Source organism: Mizuhopecten yessoensis, unplaced genomic scaffold, assembly GCF_002113885.1.
Source record: "Mizuhopecten yessoensis strain PY_sf001 unplaced genomic scaffold, ASM211388v2 scaffold10423, whole genome shotgun sequence".
Lineage (NCBI taxonomy): Eukaryota > Metazoa > Mollusca > Bivalvia > Pectinida > Pectinidae > Mizuhopecten > Mizuhopecten yessoensis.
The window spans coordinates 239,543-262,054 of NW_018408539.1; the positions used below are offsets into that span (position 1 = coordinate 239,543).

General features: G+C 33.7%; 1 protein-coding gene across 1 annotated transcript in view; it reads left to right on the forward strand.

Moving 5' to 3' along the window:
* Positions 1–22,512, forward strand: part of LOC110460537 (zinc metalloproteinase-disintegrin-like batroxstatin-1) — a 33,488-nt gene that overhangs the window by 2,971 nt on the left and 8,005 nt on the right. The window contains exons 2-7 of the mRNA XM_021513500.1: positions 7,937–8,130; positions 9,813–9,896; positions 10,343–10,463; positions 20,904–21,054; positions 21,842–21,920; positions 22,233–22,310. Of these exons, the coding sequence (XP_021369175.1) occupies positions 7,937–8,130; positions 9,813–9,896; positions 10,343–10,463; positions 20,904–21,054; positions 21,842–21,920; positions 22,233–22,310 (707 nt within the window). The remainder of the gene's footprint in view (positions 1–7,936; positions 8,131–9,812; positions 9,897–10,342; positions 10,464–20,903; positions 21,055–21,841; positions 21,921–22,232; positions 22,311–22,512) is intronic.

Sequence of the window (22,512 nt, forward strand, 5' to 3'; positions counted from 1 at the left end):
AGCAAAGATCTTCTCTTAAATCTCCGGTTGTAACCTAGAAAGCTTCAAAACCTGTATGAAACAGTAAATATCATCAACTTATGCTCTATGTGTTAAGTATTGGATTTTGTCTTAAGAGTAACTGTTTCCTAGATACCTACATCAGTGTTACCGGATACCTTTTGGGGCAACATTTCTCCATTTTCTTATCGAGCAAAAATAAATATACTATTAAAATTTCCCAGACCAGTCATAAAACACCTGTATATTGACAGTAATGAGAGTACTAATTTGTATGCGTCAGTTATCATAGGCATACATGAATATCACATAATTACTAGAATATATGAATTGGACATCAAATGCAGCTGATATATTCAATAAATAAAGAAGTTTATGGCAGATTATCGACTCATTTGACGCAATAACTTACTTCTACATGAACCTGTACTTGGGGAGGTGAGAGGGGGGATGTCAAACTGCCAGTCTCTTTTTATTAGTTCACTAACGAGCGAACCCCAGGAGAACCATGACCTCATTGACCGGCCGTGGACGATGCCTTATTCATATTGGATACTGAACGTATAGTACGATATTTTGATATGGATTGCAGGTGTTCAATTTTTCAGAGATTAAGTCATTGACTTTTTCACTACTGTTAGGCTTATTTTTTATGTGCTATATCTGCTCGGAATGGGATGGCAACAAAAAACATTAGTGAACCCTTAAAGGCACAACACTAACAATATTAATCGGTCCTTTCTCGTGTCTTTAGCTGACGGATTGGTCGAGTGGTTAACAGTCCGGTCTTCCAAGCAGGCGGCCGGGGTTCGATCCCCGAAGTCTCCGTACGCATGGAATATTCAGAGAAAGTTTTTTTCTCCTGCACACACAACTCCAACAAGACAGGTCGAGTATAAATTGTCTGGGGTGGGTGTTGCGGTATTTGTGCTGTAGCATTCAAGTGAGGTGACACTATAAATGATACCGTTGGAAGCACGGTCCCACTACAAACAGAACACATACCATCTCCAGCACACACACAGGCATACACACATAGGGAGATATTAGCCAGGTGGCATAAGACTAGTAGTTAGCGCCTGATAATGCAGCTTTTGCGAATTCCACATTACTGTATTGATTAATATATATGCTAATCGTATTGACTGTATAAAATTGTATATCTATGTGCTGTAAAGCGCGTTAGAGTGGCTTATGTTAGCTGTATAGGGCGCTATGTCAAATGTTGTATATTTATATATTTATTTAGTTCCCATGTGTTATAACTGTGTTGGCGCCGTGCTATTTTGATTATTAATGATGTTTTCTACGTGTCTACTAAGTTGACTGGATTTAGTGTTAAAGATGTAGTTTCCATACAGTGGCTGTTATATAGTCTTAAAAGGATTTCTTTTCAGAAATATGTGTAAAAGTTGTCCTCTCCTACCATTATGATATAAAACAACCAATGTATTTATACCCTTCAGTTCATTGAAAGACGAACAGAAAAATTGCATCATAGTGTGTAGCAAAATTTTTGTTTGGGATGGTGAAAGCATTCACGAAATGATAAAAAATATTATTTATTGTTGATTCGAAAATACTGCACCCTACTGAATTAATTAAGGAAAATTAGCCACGAGTTGCTAGCGCGGTTCTACGGTCGGTTTGTCCTTGTGTTGACACGTTATTGCTTGTTGTACTTATCCATTTTCCTGTCATATATCTGACATTCATATTTTCTATGATAGTCATATGACAGAAGAAACTTGCATAATGACATAACGAAACGAAGTTTCTCAAAACAAAATGTAAGGCATGTTAATTTTACAGTGCACGTTATACTGCAAACCAAACTAAGGAAGTAGACAACATGATACATCATGTCATCAAATATAGATTCATTGTTATCAATTATACCTTTCTGAGTCATTTCTATTTTAACGTTCTTAGATAATTTATAGATACAGCTTATATATCAACAAATTCCGTGATTAATATTAAAACATGAGTAACCATGAACATATCGCCAAAGTCTTGTCTAATAACATTTTTAACAATACACTTTAAGACGGGGAATATCTATTTTGGTTCAAAATCATTTAGCCGTTTTACTGTGTGGTAGCATGTACTAAACATAAAAAGCCAAACCACAACACAACACTCTGCCATGATTTAACCAAAGGAGCATGTATGATAATAGTTATAAAAGAAGCCTATAAACAACATCAGTCAAGGATTCGTCAGTGTTCACCAAAAGAGAATCTATGGTTTAAGATTTAAAAAAACACATGTATAAATTCAACAAAAGGCAATTCAGTCTTTGCATATTGCAGAGTTATCTTCTCTTGGGAGCAGGTATTGATTGTTACGTCACTTGTTTGTGAGAATAACGTCATCAATTTTTGAGAAAATGACGTAATTTTCTCACACAAACCAATGACGTAACAATCAATACCTGCTCCCAAGAGAAGATAACTCTGCAATAGGCAAAGACGGAATAGGTGCCTTTTATTAGACTTTTAATGTTGCCAATTTACAATGAAATAATTATCCCGTCAGCACATCGCATAACAACACCATACTTGGAGTCATCAGTGATACTTGAAGTAGGAACAATGAAGATCAATTTCTAAAATGTTTCCAATTTCGGTTTATATGTTACTTATAGCATTACACCTCTGATGTCTTTTCGAGTAAAGATCATATACTACCTTACATATTATACCATTAATCTGCATCGAGCAGTTCAATAAAACATTATGAATCATTAAAAAACAACACATACAATTACTGCGTACCCTTCAAATGTGTTATTATTTTATTAATCATGTGCAAATTATCAATTATAATTAATATTTAACATGTTCCTGGACATGGACCTCTTTTTGACAGAAAATACATGTCGCAGAAAGGTAGACTATATCCTTAAGCCTGAGAATGAATGATAACGATATTGGCAAGTATGACTTGTCGTGTAATAGACAATGCGCAGCCTGGGAACTTTTTGTACATTCATCAATTTCTTATACATGACACTTACGCTGCATACAAATCATATGTCCTTGACCAATATTATATAGATGACCATTGCTGACCACAAGTTAGGGGGAGTGGAGGTCAGAACTACAGGAAGGATATAGTTTATGATACAGCTTTGTGTACAGAATCATGATGTTCTTAAAATAAATCATACCAAATTTAGTGCTCCAGAAATAAATACTCGGTATATTGAATGTAAAACGCGGCAATGTAATCAAATATGTTTATGTTGCAAAAGTGTGACAAATACATAATGATGATAAAGTATAGATATATATCAAAATAGTGAAACGAGAGTAATGTATGATACAGTTATCTTTTATATAGCAATAGAGGTGTTTTTTTTATGGAGAAAATGATACTTGCGTATACATTTAATCACATGCTTATCCAATTCAATTAAAAAAGAGATTGAATGGCAATTTGAACAAGTTCGAGTTTTGTCCTTAATGAATAATATATACATTTGTCTACTCTTTCAAACGGGACACAATTCTAACTATCAATCAATTATATTTGCATACTACACCATCTATGTATGTATATACTATCGGTGTGTGTATACTTATGTCATCTATATATGCATAAGTATATCATCTCTATATGTATAAATGTATAACATTTATATGAAGAATATTGTAATCTGTACATTAATAAGTATATTATGCTTATATGTTTATTGATTAAATCCATACGTAAATAGTTATATAAACCATATATGCAAAAGTATATCACCTTAATACAGTTGTATGTAAGAATATATCATTCATTTATGTATAATAATACCAACGGTAAATATATCAATGTAATTTGTATATATAGTATGTTATAAGAGCAGAAACATTATCATTACGGACGAAGAAATAATAAAAACTCTCACTAAAACTTTAGAACTTAGTACTTTCATCTCTTCAAGGAGATTCTTCCGTATAGTTTATAATATATATATATATTTCCTAATAATGACAAATCAGTTTTCCCCGACATTTTATTATATCAATTAGTGACCTCACATTTCCGTCTCTGTTCATGGTCGTATGCAGTATGACTATAGCAAATTCACGGATCAATGAACACGTGATCGATTAGGTACAAAAACACTGGTAAACGACCTATGATGCACATAAATCTGAAACAATAGATTGTGTTATATCAGTATGCTTGTTGCACTAATATTATACATACTTTCATATAACAAAAAGTGCCTAGAAAAAAGTTTTTATAATACAATATTTGCAACATTGAAACACTTATGTGTTATAATAAAACATCAAATACCTTAATAATACTTAGATATTTTCGAAGACAATAGTTTTTGTAATAAATGTAGCATTGTCACAATAATGTTATAAGTTACGCAGTTGCTCTCTCAACCCTTATAGCTGTTTATTATATATATTCATACGTATATCAGAAATTATTTCTGCATAGACCTTATTTTTGAACCTTTTCTTTGACGGTCTCTGTATACAGAATTAATTATATATGCTGTATATGTTAAAATATTGTACATATATTACTGATATTTATCATTAAGAACAAAATAGCTTAATATCGTATTGTAAGGGAAGCTCAACGCTATCAATGAAATCTGTAACGGCTTTGATAATGATATATTTAAAATAGAGATACTGCTTGTTAAATGTATTATCATGTACAATATTACATGCACACACAGTATACTATGTATACATCCTACTGACGTCATGAATTACATAATGATAGGATTTTCGAACAAAACATGAATACCTTAATAAATATATATATGTGCACCGTACATCATAGTTTGTATTCTAAGACGTGATGTTCGTCACAACTAACACTTTTATGCATATAAAACAACCGGCTAATAGTTATAGTGTTCGTCACATACATAGAATCATCTATGTGTATCGAATGCGTGACGTCACCATGTTGTTAGCCCAATCGGCTGGTCATAATTGTCAACGAGTGTGACGAGTATCGGCATTAAACGTGGCCGTGAGCTATTTATATATCTGTTATTACTGTACGTCTGCTGGACGTAAACCTGTAGAGGTCTTCTTTATCACGAATCTGCTCTCACTCCTATAAGACCGAAGTCTCTGTGTATTCTAGAAAAAACACACCATTCTAAGCATGTTCGGCAAACAATTGATTTGAGGAACACATGCACATAATTATTATTATTAATACCTCAAAATATTTAAATGATTCTTCTACAATTACTGGGGCTGTGTTTACAATTATAACGTTGACAATCAAAAACTAGGATATATCGAAACATAACGAATTCATTTTCGAATAGAAAAAGCTTATTCTAGAAATGTAAGCGACGTTTCCTGTTTCAATATTTATATGATGTTACCCTTCACCACATGTGGCACATGACATGCTTTCTAATGCTACCACATGTAGAACCCGATAAGAGGTTTTCTGTCACCATAGTTGGCACGTGACATTATGTCTTATACATCTAACGTGAATTCAAATGTAACATACGACATTTGCATTTTGATTGACTAGTATAAATGAGAGACGTATCTGATTTTTGCCATTAAAGGCATAGGTTATATTTACATCCGATAAAGATAACTTCTATAGCTACATCCATTGTTCTAAGATGACAACGAACTGCAAAAACAATGAATGTTAAGTACCTTGTCTGCAATTAAGACATGTAGATAATTAAATTGATGCATTACTGGTATCGATATAACATATATAGATTCAATAACGTTATTTGCGAGTTTTCTCATCAATCAAATATCTACATGTATTTGCCTGCTGATAATAAATGTTAACTACATATTTATTTCTGTATTCTGTTTATTATGAGGACTTATTTGTCCTTGTGCATTAACTGATTTCATCCTGGTGACTTAATTGATATTTGTTTTGACTTTTTGATTGATATTATCTTTGTGTTTTAATTGTTATCTTTCTGGGTAAATTATTAACTTTGTGACTTAATTGATTCTTTCCTGGTGTCTTAATTCGTTTTGTCCTAGTTATTTGTTGGTTTTATCCGTGTGTGTTAATAAATTGTATCCTTGTTTGATTGATTTTTTCACATTTATTTTTCAATTGATTTTATCGTTGTTTTTAATTGATTTTTTCTTCTGCGTTAAATGATTTAATCTGTTGGCGTTACCTGATGTTCTCCTGGTGTATTGATTATATGGTAAATATTTGTTTTTGTTTCGGGAGTTTCAATAACCGGTTGATATCAGTAATCTAGATGTTTTTTAATGATGAAATACGACATTTTACTTGCATATGGAAATAAAGAAAAACACTTTGACATCATGCATCATGCATTAAATTTTACATCCAATTCAAGTTAAATTGTCATTGTTTTTAATTAATATTGAATACAATTATTGTTTGAATAGACATTAAAGTTAAAACCAATATCCCTGAAATGTCTACCAGAATGATATATTCCGTATGACTCAGAAATATAGTGTATAAGATTATCGTGTTTTCTTAACATGATTTATAAAAATTAAAGAGACGTTGAAATGTGTGTTCTGTTTTGAGCTGACGTCAGCTGTATAAACTAGCGGTATATTACACATCCATAAGGTCCAGTGATAAAACACCCTGTGGTGGATATCTGACGGGACCGCTTCATCAACACCGGTCTTCAATGGCGATCTCAAGGTCGATGTCAATACGGTCAAGGTCGTGTGTCAAAATCGAGACGTCATAAGTCAGACCTGGTACACTAGGCTAACTTTCTACCTTCAAATAACTCTGCTTTACACACAGAGATAGTGCATGGTTTTCCCTTAATGAAAAAATACATAAAACGCTGGCCGACGTCTCGTCTGATAGAAAAAAAAGCAAACACGTGTACTCCTGTGCTATATGTATATATCAAGAAAAAAAACTAAATAGACGATTGTATTAACTCATGAACGGATGCACCTATAGGTATATTCCTCGTCTTTATACTGTTACTTATCAGTAGGCTTTCATCCGAACAGACACAAACGTATACTGTATAGACATGAAACAAACTGAACCTATACTTGATTTGCTTAAAAAAACCGATATTGGTACTGTACTAGTATCTACCTTAGCACACGTTTACAAACTGCACCGCATGTGAGAGATTCCATTAATACATTCACTGATTTAGATAAAACCTTCATTATACGTTTTAAAAATAATAAGTGACGATATTTACAATTTTTCCTTTATTAGGTGCACAGTGTCGTGTGTATTTCTATTTGTTAGGATGTTCTTGTGTTGGCTTTACAAAATATAATATCTGAATTTCTGTATAAAATACCTCTGAATATATTATAATATTAATTTGAGCTGTTACACGTATGGTTTTGATTGATCAATAGAAATTATTTGCTACAACTGCTGTTTTTTAATGAAGATTAACTTTGATCGCTTTCGGGAGCAATATGACATAAGCATTGACTATATGTTATACCGACACAAACATCAAACACAGTAGGTTAATTATCTAAATATCAGTGACTTAAAATATGGCCTTCATCACATGGGATAATTCCGTATTTAATCAAACAACATCTGATATACCACCTTTTCCAGCTCGAACAAACCTCTATCTCGCGCCTTATACTATACTAGCGACTATTACTTCAAATGTATTTTATGTTATGTCGTGAATACCCTTAATAATTAACCATAGCTGCTTTGCATTTAAAACGACAGTGTAATACGATTGGAGAAAAAGCACAGGAAATAGTATGAAGAATAATGTATCCTCTTGGTGTGAACTTAAGAACCTCACCAAATCCTTGGTCGTACCTTCCTAATGCAATCGTCATAAAACGTTTAATGGTGTGTGATGACCTGCTACTTTGTATGGCGTCACTTGTTTTATATAACACATCTACGTACAACTAAACATATTTTAATGCTTTCTTTTATAATTCCTTTACTTATTCAGATTCGTTCAACTACAAAATCCATATGGACGGACATTATACAACGTCATCACATCCAAAAAATATGAACTTTTTGATAGAGGACCAAGGTCGGACCGAGACGTTACAGCTGAAACGTAAAGACAACATCAATATCAATTCTCCACTTTGTTCGATCTCACAGGGGCACACACTTTGTGAGCGCGGCGACATCAACGTAAGTATACTAACATACAATATGCACTAAGCGCCATATGTGAAAAGTGTATTTATAAATGGACACGTTTTGGATGGGCTCAGTTCTATAGACATTGTGAAATGTCAATTTCACAGGTTACATGCTATATAAATGTAATATAGGCTCATTCACAGCAAAGGAACACAAGTTATGTCAGTTCAGTGCCAAAAAAGTCAGTTCACTCGGTATCAAAGACGTGTAATCAATAACAAAGGGATGCAAATTGTATTGACTTGGCGCTAGGTGATTTTATACGAAACATTTTAATAACTTATATTTTCAAAACTCATTTTACCATCGAGGTGTTGAGTTTCCATTGCAATTTCAATTTTGTCGAAAATGTCATATAAGAGAATATGTCATGTAAGTGACACAATGTGCACATTTATAAATTAAATCAGTCACTCCATACGCTGTCATATTCAGAACAGGGTCCGACTATATTTATCTGGATGTAACAACAGTCGGGAACGGAAATGAATGGACAAAAGGTATAGTCATTAATGCAGTTTGATGACGGGTATGAAAGCTCGATGTTTCTAATGATGCTCATTAGTGTGCCTTTTGTACCAGAGTTCTCAATGAGATGTTACTTTGAATAGACCTAGATTTACATGCTGGATGTTATCGATGAAGCAAACGACTCTTGCTCTTCCGAATTATCTGGTCTTATCCTCTTTTTACCTATTAAGGATCCGTATATTTATCTTTCCTATGTTCATATTTCGATCTAGTGTTTTTGATTGTGAGTTTGAAGTATTATGGATTACTGGGCATCTTTGATGTTTTTTGATATGCATGTTTGGTTTTTCATACATTTTGCAAACTCTGATTAAGGATTCTCCTATAAATATTTATTAAACTTGTCCAAGTAAATACGGTTTAAAATGTTATCCGCAATAGCTGATACATAATGGTAACATAATAATAACAACTTGTTGACTCCTAATATAGTGCTGAGGTGAATCTCTCTGTAAGATATGTAACATTATATATCAGCACAGTGTTTTTGTTTGTATACGTGTTTTATAGATACATATGTATCAACACTGTTTATGAGAAAACCATCAGGAGACACATTCTAAATCTTTTGCCATCTTACTTTTACTCTTGACGTTCCTATTGTATTTGTTTGTCCCTAATTCATGTGATACTATAGTCACGATTTTCATTCAAATGATAAACACGTGATCCCTCTCTAAACATATGTATGTATTTGTATGTATGCTGGAGAGGCTGCACAGGTGATCCGTTTGTTATTGGTTCATATTTACAACAGCTCTATTGTTCTTATTTACTTTTAGAATAATACATTACTGAAACCATAATGCAAAGCCCAAGCCATCTCATACCCGATCCGATGCTAGTGGAGCCATCTGATAAGATATTTTGCTCCAGGACGTAATCACGATCCGTCGTTTTCGAATATGAACCGTGCAGACAACAGACCCTGTACACCATAAACTCGTTGTACTGCAGTTCTGCGGACCGTAACAGATATAATATAAGCCATTCTAATGTAGCAATAGTTATGTATCATTGTTAATATAAATTTTGGATCTATGTTGGTAAACAAGCAGTCTAATCCATTTTTTGTTTTTCCGTTGTATAAACTTAAACTTTTGTACATTAAAACATGGCGCGGTTTTATTATTTTTCAGGGTGTTGCATTTTATCATTCAAAAGACAAAGTGGGTGCATTCGCAGTAAAAGAAAACAAAGATGGTATAAAAAATAAACAAATAGTAAGTATACTTGTCAACGTAGTAAATCTATGATTTCTTTTAAAGCTGAATTAAATGTACATAAAGGCCTAAACACTAACAATACGTCAATTTGCTCTCTGTATCTATAAAGTAGAGTGTTTTTTTTTATCTGATATATACATTTATTCATTGCAGAGAACTAAAGCAATGTGCTGCCTTCAATACTAACACTGACATCTTATACCAATACATTCTGCTAGAGCTGTCTTTCTTGGAAATATTTGCTATCTTACACATGTAAGATGAACTGTAGTTTTTATTATACCTTGTTTAGTTGGAGCTACCCCCGTCATCACTATGAGGGCGTGACATAGTTTTGACCTAGATTTATTTAGCAAGTGTCGACGATGAAAGCAGGAGATGCTCTTGGAACACTTTGTTAGATTAATGCCAATCATGAATTAAGTATCTTTTTCCTTTTACAGGAGGGTGTATATATTTCAGACGACGAAGCCCACCAGGTGGAGCCATCATCTTCTCTGTCTCATCTCCTTATTAACCAATCTTCACATCATATCACAAAGCGGAGCAGTACATTTGTCGCCAGTAAGTAAACTTTTATTTCGCTTTTTTTTATTGCGTACTTATATAATATTACATACTTATTTTCCTACACTTTATTACTCTTACACTTTAGTATACCAACAATTTATGTATATTCATTGACATCAACTACCTGATTAGACGGGAACAGTTAGAAAGTGTTTCACATTGTGGCAGGCTATATATTTCTTAGGTTGAGTTTCAATGTTCCCGTGTCTGCTTGGTCCTTTTTTTTTGCTGGTCAAGAGAAGGGAAATGCCTGCTGTTTCCCAATGCAATAATCGTAAAAGGCATTAAATGTTGACCAAAATGCAGAATCGTGGATTTCTTCTCTTTTCCTTTGATTCATCTGCTGCTCGGAAGGCAACACTTGAGAATTGTATCATTCCTTTTTTCTCCCAACTTGAGTTTTCTTCTCTTTTGCGTCCGTCTATATGTGGTCTGAGTGGTAAAAAATGATACATTTTTTATCTTTCCTTTTTACTTTTTTTGTATCGCTCTCGTCAAGATACATAACGACCATTGTGCGAAATTTTGTTTTTATTCGATTATAGCGACCATTGAGAGATTATTGTTTACATTCCTCCAAACACATTTTCAGTATAATAGTATTCAATATAACATTACTTTTATTGAGTTCCTATTCGTATTTGTGCCCGTGTTTCTTAATGCCGTTACAATGCTATAACATATAGCTTAGATTTCTCATTCATCCAGCACACGTCTGGCGTTTCTAACACATATGTATTCACAGCAGTAACGTGTTGTTGATGATACTTTTGTAGCTGTATAAGTTGCATTAGCATTCGAATACATCATGAACTGTCATAGCGCTAACTTCTGGCTGTAAATTTTGTCGTTATATCATTTATATAACCCGTTTACAGTCTAGTGATATATTGTGGTGCATTGTATATGGATAGGTTTGTAGTACAATGAAATTATTATTGTCTGACACATGGCATATCACACAGGATATAATTATGTCAAATCACGACGAAGGACTCCCCCTTTTTACAAGTGACACCGTTGTAAAAGATAAGTTAAATAACAAGTATCTGTTAATAATTTTAACAGTATTTTCTTACAACTTGTTTTCTAAAAACAGTCCCACACATTCATTGATATTTTACATACTTTTAAATCGAATGTCAGCTTGTTTTTATGTGTTACTAAGGAAAGGTTACTCTCTGATTAAGTGTATATGATAACAGGCAGCATCTGATTCTGTTAATAAAAACCAACTCAGATTAAGTTTATAAACCCGGACAACCAATTTTTGAAAATAAAGTAAGGTGATTGCTCGCGTTGGAAGACAAATGGTTGTAAAAGATACATAACAAACGCCTACATATGGTTGTGTCATGCGACATAAGAGTCAACGCCTTTTTGCGTCTGTAGAAAGCGCACAGTTGTGCAAGATTTCCTTGTAACAAAATATTAACTTCTTTGTCTAACTGATATATTGGTTTGTGTAGATAATACCTCAACACCCAGAAACCCTATCTACCAATCATAAGCCGAGTTGACCAGTTCTGTGTTGATGGGCCGTTAATAATGCAACGAAATAACTATCACAGAAAGCATCATTTTGTATCCGTGTTGTGGTTTTTGATGTCTGTTGTTGGTATCGTCCCCATTCGTGTTGTTGGTGTCCTAATATGTTAACACTAAGTTATTTTTGACTATTTAATGATGTCAATATTATATTTGATAGAGGACATTCACACACCACCATTAATATGGCGTCGGGTTTTTCCCTTGTGTTTATTAGGTATTTAAGATCGCACTCTAGTCTAAAGACATCTGTAAAAATAACATGTCTGTCCGAGAAACACATAAAATTCAATAAGGTACAAGTAAGGGTTAAAAGAAAAGTTGAATTTATGTTATTGTTTGCGTGTAGGCGGGAGTGTTATTGACATATTACAACAAACTGGCATCAAAGTAGACACGACATACTTCATATAGAAGTCGATGTATGGTGTGTGGATACCATTGCCTTCATGAATATTTGAATCTATTTGTTGACAGAAAACCCCCCATTAAATAACTATTTAATCTCAATTATATGTGAAGGCGTCGGCATTTCTCTTGACTGTCGTTAATCAAATGTAAACTCAAACTAAATGTATATTAACTAATTAAAAGCAATCAAGGAATGTGAAAAGTAAACAGCAATGTGAACTGCAATCGATGAACTATAGGAAAATATTAATAAAGGAAAGACTATCACTGAAATACTTGATCAAATACAACAATAACACATGGTGCTCCAGAAGGGAGTGACAACGAAACCCCTAGGCAGTGTTTGAGCCAAACATTCAAACTTACGGAAAGTACATTTACGCGATGATACAAATGTAAGATTACAAGGAATATCAGTTTGTTAAGTTCAAAGGAAATAATATTCATTCATCTGAAAACTGCGTTTTACCAAAATCGCGTAATTCCATATGCCAATAGTCTTGATGTATACGTAAATTGTATATATATATATTGCTTTCAAAATATCTATGTATGTGTTGAGTTCATTATATATATCAAATGGAGGTGTACTGTCACAAAACTATTTGCAAATATACATTTGATAGAAAGAAAAACATCGCCACACAAAAAGGCAACTTTAACTTACAGTAAAAAAACATCAGTAAATGAGGCTACGAAAACAAATGTCAAATGAATTAACAATGTCATTTATTAGCAAATGAAGTCACGTAATATATATACACGTATGAGTAGTGTTGCAGTTCTTGTTGCTAGGTAAATTATCGACTGTCAGATACATTTGACAACTATTATAAATTTAATGACATCACGAGGTGCTATATGTTGTACCAGTGCCAGTGTTGGTGGGGTTACCTTAGTCCTCGTTACCTAAGGGGCTAGCAACATATTACGTTAACAGGTCAATGATCACCCCGACCTAACAACACCTCCTCAGACATTAATCAACTCTAGGTGTTAGTGTGCCAATAACCGTTACATGTTATCATAATTAATGAGTTGGCAGACAGCACATTATATAAATAACGAGTTGTCTCCCCTGGTTGACGCGTTTGTACTTTATCCGGTCATTAACCTGTATCTTAGAAACAGGATTAAGATATGTAAAGCGCAAAAAAGGTTCATTGACTCATAAATATCAGGTTAGCTGATAATAAAATCGGTTTTTTCTTTTGATTTCAATTTTGGTTAAATTTGGAATAAGGGAAAACCGCAATTTTGAAACCGATATCTCGCATCGAAAATATGAGGAAACTCATCAAATTTTATTCTGTACCTAGCGGTAAAACCTCTGTCGCCTTTTTCCAGCGAAGGGTAAACACTTGTGAATTTTCAAAACAATTGACAAATATCAAAATATTAGATGACAGCTAAAACTCATAAAACAATAAACAAAAACATGGAAGCACATTTTTCAAAATTGTTGACAAATAGATTGGAGCTGGAATCTCAAAACATTTGATAAACCAAATAGAGTTCAACTCTGAACACAACTGATAATGAGTTGGAAACTGAACTCTGAAATCAGAGAAAATAAAAGCTTACATGTAACTGACAAAACGTTTGAAACATACATGAAAGTTGAACTCTCAAAACATTTAGCATTATTGATTCCTATTCGTTCAGTAATGTATAGATTGATAACCAAGTAGGTAGGTAACCTATCATTACATTATCATAATATTGTAAAAGGGATTATATGAGCAGACAATTGATTGATAGGTAAATATACATTAAATTGACTTAACAGATCATTGCGAAGTCATGCTCAAATGATCCATTTAACCCATAGCTGATCGATCTAATAATTGCTATTATGCTAAATAAGTCGCCAATATATAAATATAACAGAACAAATGCTGACTTGCCGTTGAACTTATCAGTTTAGCATAAATAACATTTATTTATTCCATTGTCTGTGTATTGTATATTGGAACGGCACTCCATAATTAATACAAAGCAAAATGAATACAAATATCTATACAACTGTTATTTAAAGTCATGCAAATGCTATAACATTTCAAAACTTAACATTAAAGTGATGTACCGTAATAATTAAATGTCACATTCAATTATTTATGATCACATCTAAGGAAAGCAACATCTATAATTCTAAAGCATTCGGAATAGATGTATGGTAATTGTTGTGCTGGACGTGATGTATGTTCTTTGCCGTGATACTAATTGTCTGTAGGGTTTGATGGTGTGACTAATGTATCACGAATACACACAACACAGACAGTGTCGTGTTAAAGGTTATATTTACATAGAATTAATACTCTTCAGAGGTTAACCAGGTCCTAATCTGATAAACACTTTTATTCATCAAACCACCTTATTAATACGCCATTGGATTGATTAAACTGCTAAAAATCGTGTTTCCTCGTTCCATTGCTTAAATACAGAATTCAGTAGTCAGGAGGATATTGCACACTTTCAATTATTTGTTGATTCAGATAAATGAAAAAAAAATACTATTCTTGTGGTTTCGAGGATTGATGCGTCATACTTTCAACTATAAAACTATCGTCATTATTTTTCTGAACAATGCATACGGAACACAGGTAAAGGAAAAATAGGAAAACTTAAAACACGGCATCGGCATATAAGAAAAAAATCAGAACCCAAAATAGGTAGGGAAATATAACATGAACTGATGAGATATTATAACAAAAGTAAAAACATCATTAACCTGCACATAACACGTTTCTTACATATTCTTGACAACCCTTATGCTGAAATCTGTCGTCAAAATTAGGCGTAGGTCACATACCTTGTATTATTACCAGTGATTAAATTTCTTGTTTAGTTCGTATGCTCAAACAGAAAGTCTACTACCTAAATATATACCAAATCACTATGGTAACATGACCACCAACCCGTCATATAATCGTCAGAAAATGCGTAGGCGTTCAATCCCTTCACAAATATGATAAACTGGAGTTATTGTTCTAGCTTGACCTTTAGGTATAAGATATATGACTTATGTCTGGTCAAATAAAGTGCAAACGATCAAGACCTTTACCGATTGTATACCCTTGGATAAAGTAATGGTCAGACATCAACTTTCTGACACATGCTTTACCTAGAAATATCGACGTCAACAATTAAACAATCAAAACCGAATTTTTTTGTTTAGTAATGTAAACAATCTATTCGAAAGTAAACAGTGTCAACATAAAACGACATAATGAGAGCTCGAAGGACAGCAGAAGGTGACAGCACATATTGTTTAAATATGCTTGTTACATTTACCTGTTTAGCAAAACCAAATTACAAATGTGAATCTATTTCTTGTTTACATATGTCTACATATTTAGATTATTAAATGCTCAATAATAAAATCAATGTGGAATGTGTGTGATTTTCAGTATTAATACGAAGCTGTTTGGGAAAAAATAAACAAAAGCAACCGTACGCGTAAATGTACTCTTTATCTACGCTACAAATAAGAAATATATATTCGTTCTTGATGTAGTATCAAATCTGCTTTTGATGATGATGAAAACATCTACTTTTGATGATGATGTTGTTTACATAAATCTACTTTTGATGATGATGTAAACATCTACTTTTGCTGATGGTGTAAACCTCTACTATTGAAAAACACACTGAAATACACATACTAGGATCGACCTTAATTATAATCAAACTTATCTGCGAAAACTAACTTCGGTCGCAAGCATGCCCGTTGGTGACGTAGTTGATAGCACACTCACTTTTCACCAAGGCACATGAGTTTGATAACTCTATCGGACGTAAACATACATGGGGTCGCTTGCCCGACCGCGTGGGTTTTCTCTGGGTACTCCGGTTTCCTCCCATTTTAAGACTCCCTGCGCGCTACCACCTGGGCCAAAAAGAGTTGTTTATATGAGATGTTATAAGTTGTTTCATAATTGTTGCTAAAAATAAATAAAGTTCATACGTTACCCGTAATTGTAGACACAGACTAGCGTATTACAACGTTAGAGATGACTTGAACACTCTTTTAGATCGTTCGTCTGATTTTTCAAGATTTATAAGTCTTCATCCTGAAATGAAACCTTCAATGATCTGGTCCTTTTTGTAGTGTCATCTTTCTTTTATTCGAACTTACAAAACTGTTTACGAAATGTAGATTGCTCCATCTGATTGTACATTCAAAGACGCAGTCGACCATTGTGTGTTAGACTGCTACGAGTTAGCAGATTGGCGAGATACTCATTCTACGAATTTTGTAAAAAGGAAATACCCCGTGAATGTTTCTGTGTCTTTCGACCAGGAATACCAGGTGTCTGCTCTGCTTGGTGCTCCAATCGCTGCCATTTGTGGGGATGCCTTTAATGACGATGTTAAATAGCTCACTTTATTGATTAAGTATTGCCTTATATTTTCCGCTAAGGCAATCACTATAACTTTCCAGTAAATGACAGCTAATTGTATATTAACTGGTCTAATCCTTTTTCAAACTATGATCATGGAATTATAATTATATCAATTGAATTTCAATATACGTTTGCACCAATTTTCTTTTCATTTTTCATGTCACTTGCACTAACTGTTGTCCGTTCATTAGTTCTGAGGAAATAAAGATATGCTGACCTGTGTTTCTTCACATGTGAAAATCTAAGAATATTGAGGTTTGTTTGTTGTCTGTAGTGTCATTTTATGATCGAGTGAATATGTTGGACATTTATTTGAGTGCGAGTAGCATACATGTATTTGAATGCATGTATTCGACGATGAATCATATTTTATGTAGGATTGCTTGTATAGTTTGTACAGATAGAGTGGATATAATACATACGGATATGTTAAACAGTGTATAAGCAAACACTAACACAACACACATAGGTTAATTTCTTTTCACATATGCAAAAATATATGCAATAATCACATCATAAAAGCTAAAACAATCTAGAAAAAAGGTGCTTCTATTGGCACATAATTCGTTAACCTAAATAATAGTATACATATCAGAATAACTTTCCATTAACGTTAATTTCTTCAAATATTAAAACAAAAATCCCGAAACAAGAATATCATATTAACTTTCATCTGGCAATGTCAGGAAACAGTGACAAGGCTAAACACCTCTTATCTTGTGGTTCTGTCCAGTAGTTTTTATGGAGATGGTTTTACTTACTCCTCCGCGTCCGGTTCTCACCTCCTGTCACTGAGCTAATATAAATCATGCATGCTGTCTATTCTGGCACCATACCGTGTTATCGCGAGTATTAACGTCACTACCGGAACACTTTCATGACGGATAGGTCACTAAGCATACATGTCACTCCAATTTTCAATTGAAATGAAACAAAAAATTGTTTTTTTTGCAGTTATAATTTTTTGTCTACTACATATTGTAGGTCAAGATTAATGTTAAAATGCATGTGTTAACACAGAAATTGTTATCGGTGACACATCGTTCGTACGGCTAGTCGACTGGCGTACTTTTATCTGTTATTGTTACCCAGACACTGTTTTGCGTACCAATAACTTATCAACATTAACAAATAAATGTTTTTTGTCATTTCAGTCCTTAACGGACGAAATAATGATAATAATAATATACCACATTTGATATAGCGGCCTTTCTATCTAACATAGCCGTTTGATATTATTAATGATAACATATTTTGCATTTTTGTTTTGAATCAAAAGAAATTGTATAGGGGCCATTTCCTAATAACGTATTTCTGGTGATAATTTAGAGCATTTCAATTAAATCCTGGAGCAATGAGTCCGTAGTAGGGAAATTTGGGAATTTTCACTTTTTATTCTATTTACAATACAGAATAATGTTTCAAGGTGTTAATGTAAATCAGAGACCTACGATGATTGTGTTATGCTGATTCGGATCAAACAATCCTTCATAGTTCCGCCATAATGTCTGCGGGTCAAAATATTTCGATGTCAACTTGATTCCTGTTTATTGGGATCTGATTTGATTTGAGTGTATTTGGGTACCTAATCATACTCTAACAGTAGTAAGTATTTAAATACAACAACATATGTATGCTACTTTGATACCTCTTGGCGTTCTGTTTGTATTTTCAAAGTATCGTTTTGTGTTGACACTAGAGTTTGTAGTTTTAACTTTTACACGTTTTCTATTGGCCAAGCTCTGTTTTTTCAATCATACAAATACGTATATCCCTCACATATTCACATAAGTAAACTGACCAGCGGTCATTTATGCAGGGAGTTGCCATTTAAAGTACAGTCACCAACAGATACATACGGATTAGGCAACCTTCAGGCCAAAGAAAATATAAACATGTATAGTAAGAACGCATGTGGACACAGTTTATGGACATGATTTGCCATAATTAAACAAACATGTTCCCCACAGCTAATCGGCAGGTGCATGCAGACCAACGCATGTCTTAAAGCGTTAACTAAATAACACCTGAAATATCTATTTTACCTTTAAAAGTACACTTTATTTCGTATGTATTTTTCACAAGAATAAGATACATTAACAGACAGTTACATATAGTTTCTTTATTTTTCTTATCAAAGACATGTTCACGTGTGATACTGCTCCTATCAATCCATCTCTAAGGCGTGGATAGACTGACCACACATAACAACCATGGTCTATGAGGAGGGCACATACTTATTACTTTACCAGGAAAACCAAACCTTATGATGCCCTTAGCACTCAGCCAGATAGCCATGTCTTTGTAGTGATTATATGCATTAGTTTCTTTGTAAACAAACATATTTCAATCAAATATATTACCACTCCGGATGATGAGGTTGTAAAGGTTAGGGTTAGGGTTAGGGTTAGGGAACCAACATGTGTGTGACACTTCGCTGTTAAAGTAAATAGTGACTGGCCTATCACGTAATTATTCATCGCAGTGGACTTCCTCATGAGCTCTCCTATTTGATGTCCTGCTTTTTAAATTTAACGTCCGTATAGGGTCTGTTACATGTAACATTATTCCGTGATATTTTGTCTGACATCGGTCGTGTCGTTGCTATTTTATTTTTGTAATATGATCCTAAGGTGACCAGATCGACACATAGATATAAAACTGCACTTTAGTATTTAAAGTCAACTCGAGTCTTTTAATTCACCAAGTTCATCTTGTGTACTTTGGTGTTGACGCTATGGCAAATATGACTCTATCTAAAATGCTCAAACCTTGTTTCGCGACTACACTTGTTTGTGTGTTGTGATCATCTAACGTTTTATAGTACCTGCAAGTGGTATGATTACCACAGAATAAGGTGCTTGACGATAATTCGCAGCACTGAAACTGTTGACAACGGATTTTCTCCGAATAAATACAACAGATGATACTTCTATCAGAATTTTTCAGATCTCTTTTAATCCAGATTTCCACTAACTAACAATTAAAATTGCTCTTCCTTAGCAGTGTCTTTTTAGCCTTTCCTTCTTTTTTGATCTATATGCCAGTGGACTTCTTCCATTGCGTGTTCTAAGTATCAGTATTTTCATAATTAATTTTGTTGTCTAATACATTATCGTGTTACGACCTTCTACCTGCCAAGCTACGTTTAAGTATTGCTGCGGTCGTCACCATGACCTAATTTCCCCTTATATTATCACAGTGTCTACGATGATTAAAGACATGTTTATGCCTAAGTTCGTTTGTGGCCTACATACGTTTCTGGATTTGACAGGACACATTGTGACTGATACAAAGAATGAGTACTTGGTTCGCCTCTGGTATTATAGTCAGTTCATTGTGTGATTTGTGTTGTTGTTATGTCGCCTCAGCTCCTTTTACTGTATTTTTTGGCAACTTCGGAGGTTCATAGTATATTCATGTTGCTTCAATTATTATCTTTTCAGTTCCTGATTGATTCTTTCTGGCATTCATGTTGGCTTATTGTGTATTCTGTGCTGTTTGATTGTATCCTAAGTTTATTTTTTCTCTGGTATCTATGGCGTTAGGCGATTCATGTATATTTCTGTTGTATTATTGGAATCTCGGTTCAGTTTCCGTTGGGTTTCTGTGGAAGTTTTAGTCAGCTCAAAGTGTATATCATCATGTACTCCTGTCTTTTCTATTCCCATCGGACTTAAATAATATTTCTGGAACTTCGTGGTGCATAGTGTATCGCCATTGTATTTAGATTATGGACTCATGTACATATAAATCAACAAAATAGATAAATGGCCATGTAACTAATCAAATGACTCCCCAGTAATCTGAAACTTCATTTTATATTGAAGCAAAAGACGCCTACTCTTCTGAAACACGTGGTCTTAATATCCTTGTACTGTTTCAATGATCTCCGTTTAAAATGTGCCTTTCTTAATATTTGTCGTAGTTTTATCGATGTTGAGTTAAAACTATGGTTTTTGTTGACATAACGGTATTATCTTATTGTTTGTTGTACATTTTCCCTACAATGAGCTCTCCCTACATTTCGTTATATCGTAAGTATTTAATATTTTTATTATTATTAAAGGTGGCCGAACGGTGAGCATCTTAGGAAGGCGAATGGTTAACATTGTCGAATCCTCTAATCGTATCAATGAGTACAATAATGACTTAAAGGAGGAGAACAGCGATTACATCGTAGAAGTCCTTATCATGATCGACTACAGTCTCTACAAAAAGTATGTATACAACTAAACCGGTCTTATTCTTACAGAAAATATGTCGCAAACTTTCATACGCTTAACAAAACTTACATTACTATTTACTGTATCACTAATTAAAAAGGTCTTAAAGCTTTATACCACTTATTGCATTATTTCGACACTTTATTTGCTAGTCTTCCTGATCCTGATGCAGAAACAACTTGTTTGTGTAACTGGATTTGAAAGAGATGTGTCAGGGTTGCCTCCCTTTGTGCGGATGACAATTTCAGTTAAATTCACTTATCTACTGATGAAAAAAAGTGCAGGGAAGAAATATTCATGTGTGAAAAATAATTCCTTCACGAATTTTTCGATGTAACCAGGCCAATATATGTATGTTCCTTTAGGTATAATTTCGCACTAATGCAATAAACAGTTACAATTTCCATTGAAGTAATGTAAATCACCCTTTTGTTATGATACAGATAAATACCTTAGCAGCACAATATAACACGACACAGATAATAATAGCAACATAGATAATCTTAACGAGAACATTGTTCAGTGTCGATCTGCTTGCTTTAACAGGGGTTGTGTAAAACATACCGCTAGTGCTATAAGAATTATACCACTGATACAATGATAACTACGTCAACGGTATACGTAGAAATAAAACATTCATTTTTCTAAACCGAAATAAAAAGCGTAAGCATACGACATTCAGTATTGTTTATTGTAAATCAAAATATAAGTCTTAACACTTTTGCAAATTAAGACTTTCTCGTGGTTCAAATGTCCAATGGTCACATGTGTTTGATTGTAGATTTTTAGACAAGGCAAATGGACAGGACGGCGAGGCTTTGACTCAACTCCGCTACTACTTCGCTCATATAGTTAATGGCGTAAGTATCCGATAAGTTACTTTATTAAACATGGCAATTCAATTGTTTTATGTTGATTTTTAAACGATTTGTGAAACTGCAACTTGCCTGAATTTTATAGTAACATTGAATACTAAAGTTCGTGTCTCCCCGTCGTTCGACACGACCTAAGGTTTGTTACAGCATGTATATCCATGTCAATCGCATAACTATTTTCGTATCTTTACTGAAAAAAAATGTAACTATAAATAAAGGAATAAACGTTATTCTAATGAAGTTATCTCCCTTTGTCTTAACAAACATTACGATTACTGATTTTTTTCCCTATTACAGATGGATCTTCGATATTCCTCAATAAATAATACAGACTTCCGAGTGTCTATAAGATTGGCAGGATTTTTTGTTGCTAAAGTGAGTACTCGCTGCTACATTATTTTCCAAATGGTTAAAGTTTTGTCTAGTCTTAGACGGTGCTTTAGTCGTTCATCGCAGACAGCAAATAACTGGTGTTTAGTATGTTAGGTGATAACAACATTTAGAGTACAAAAACTACACTTGCATGAACTAAAATTACTTAATTGAAAGTAATTGTGCGGACATTTTGTCTCTCTTC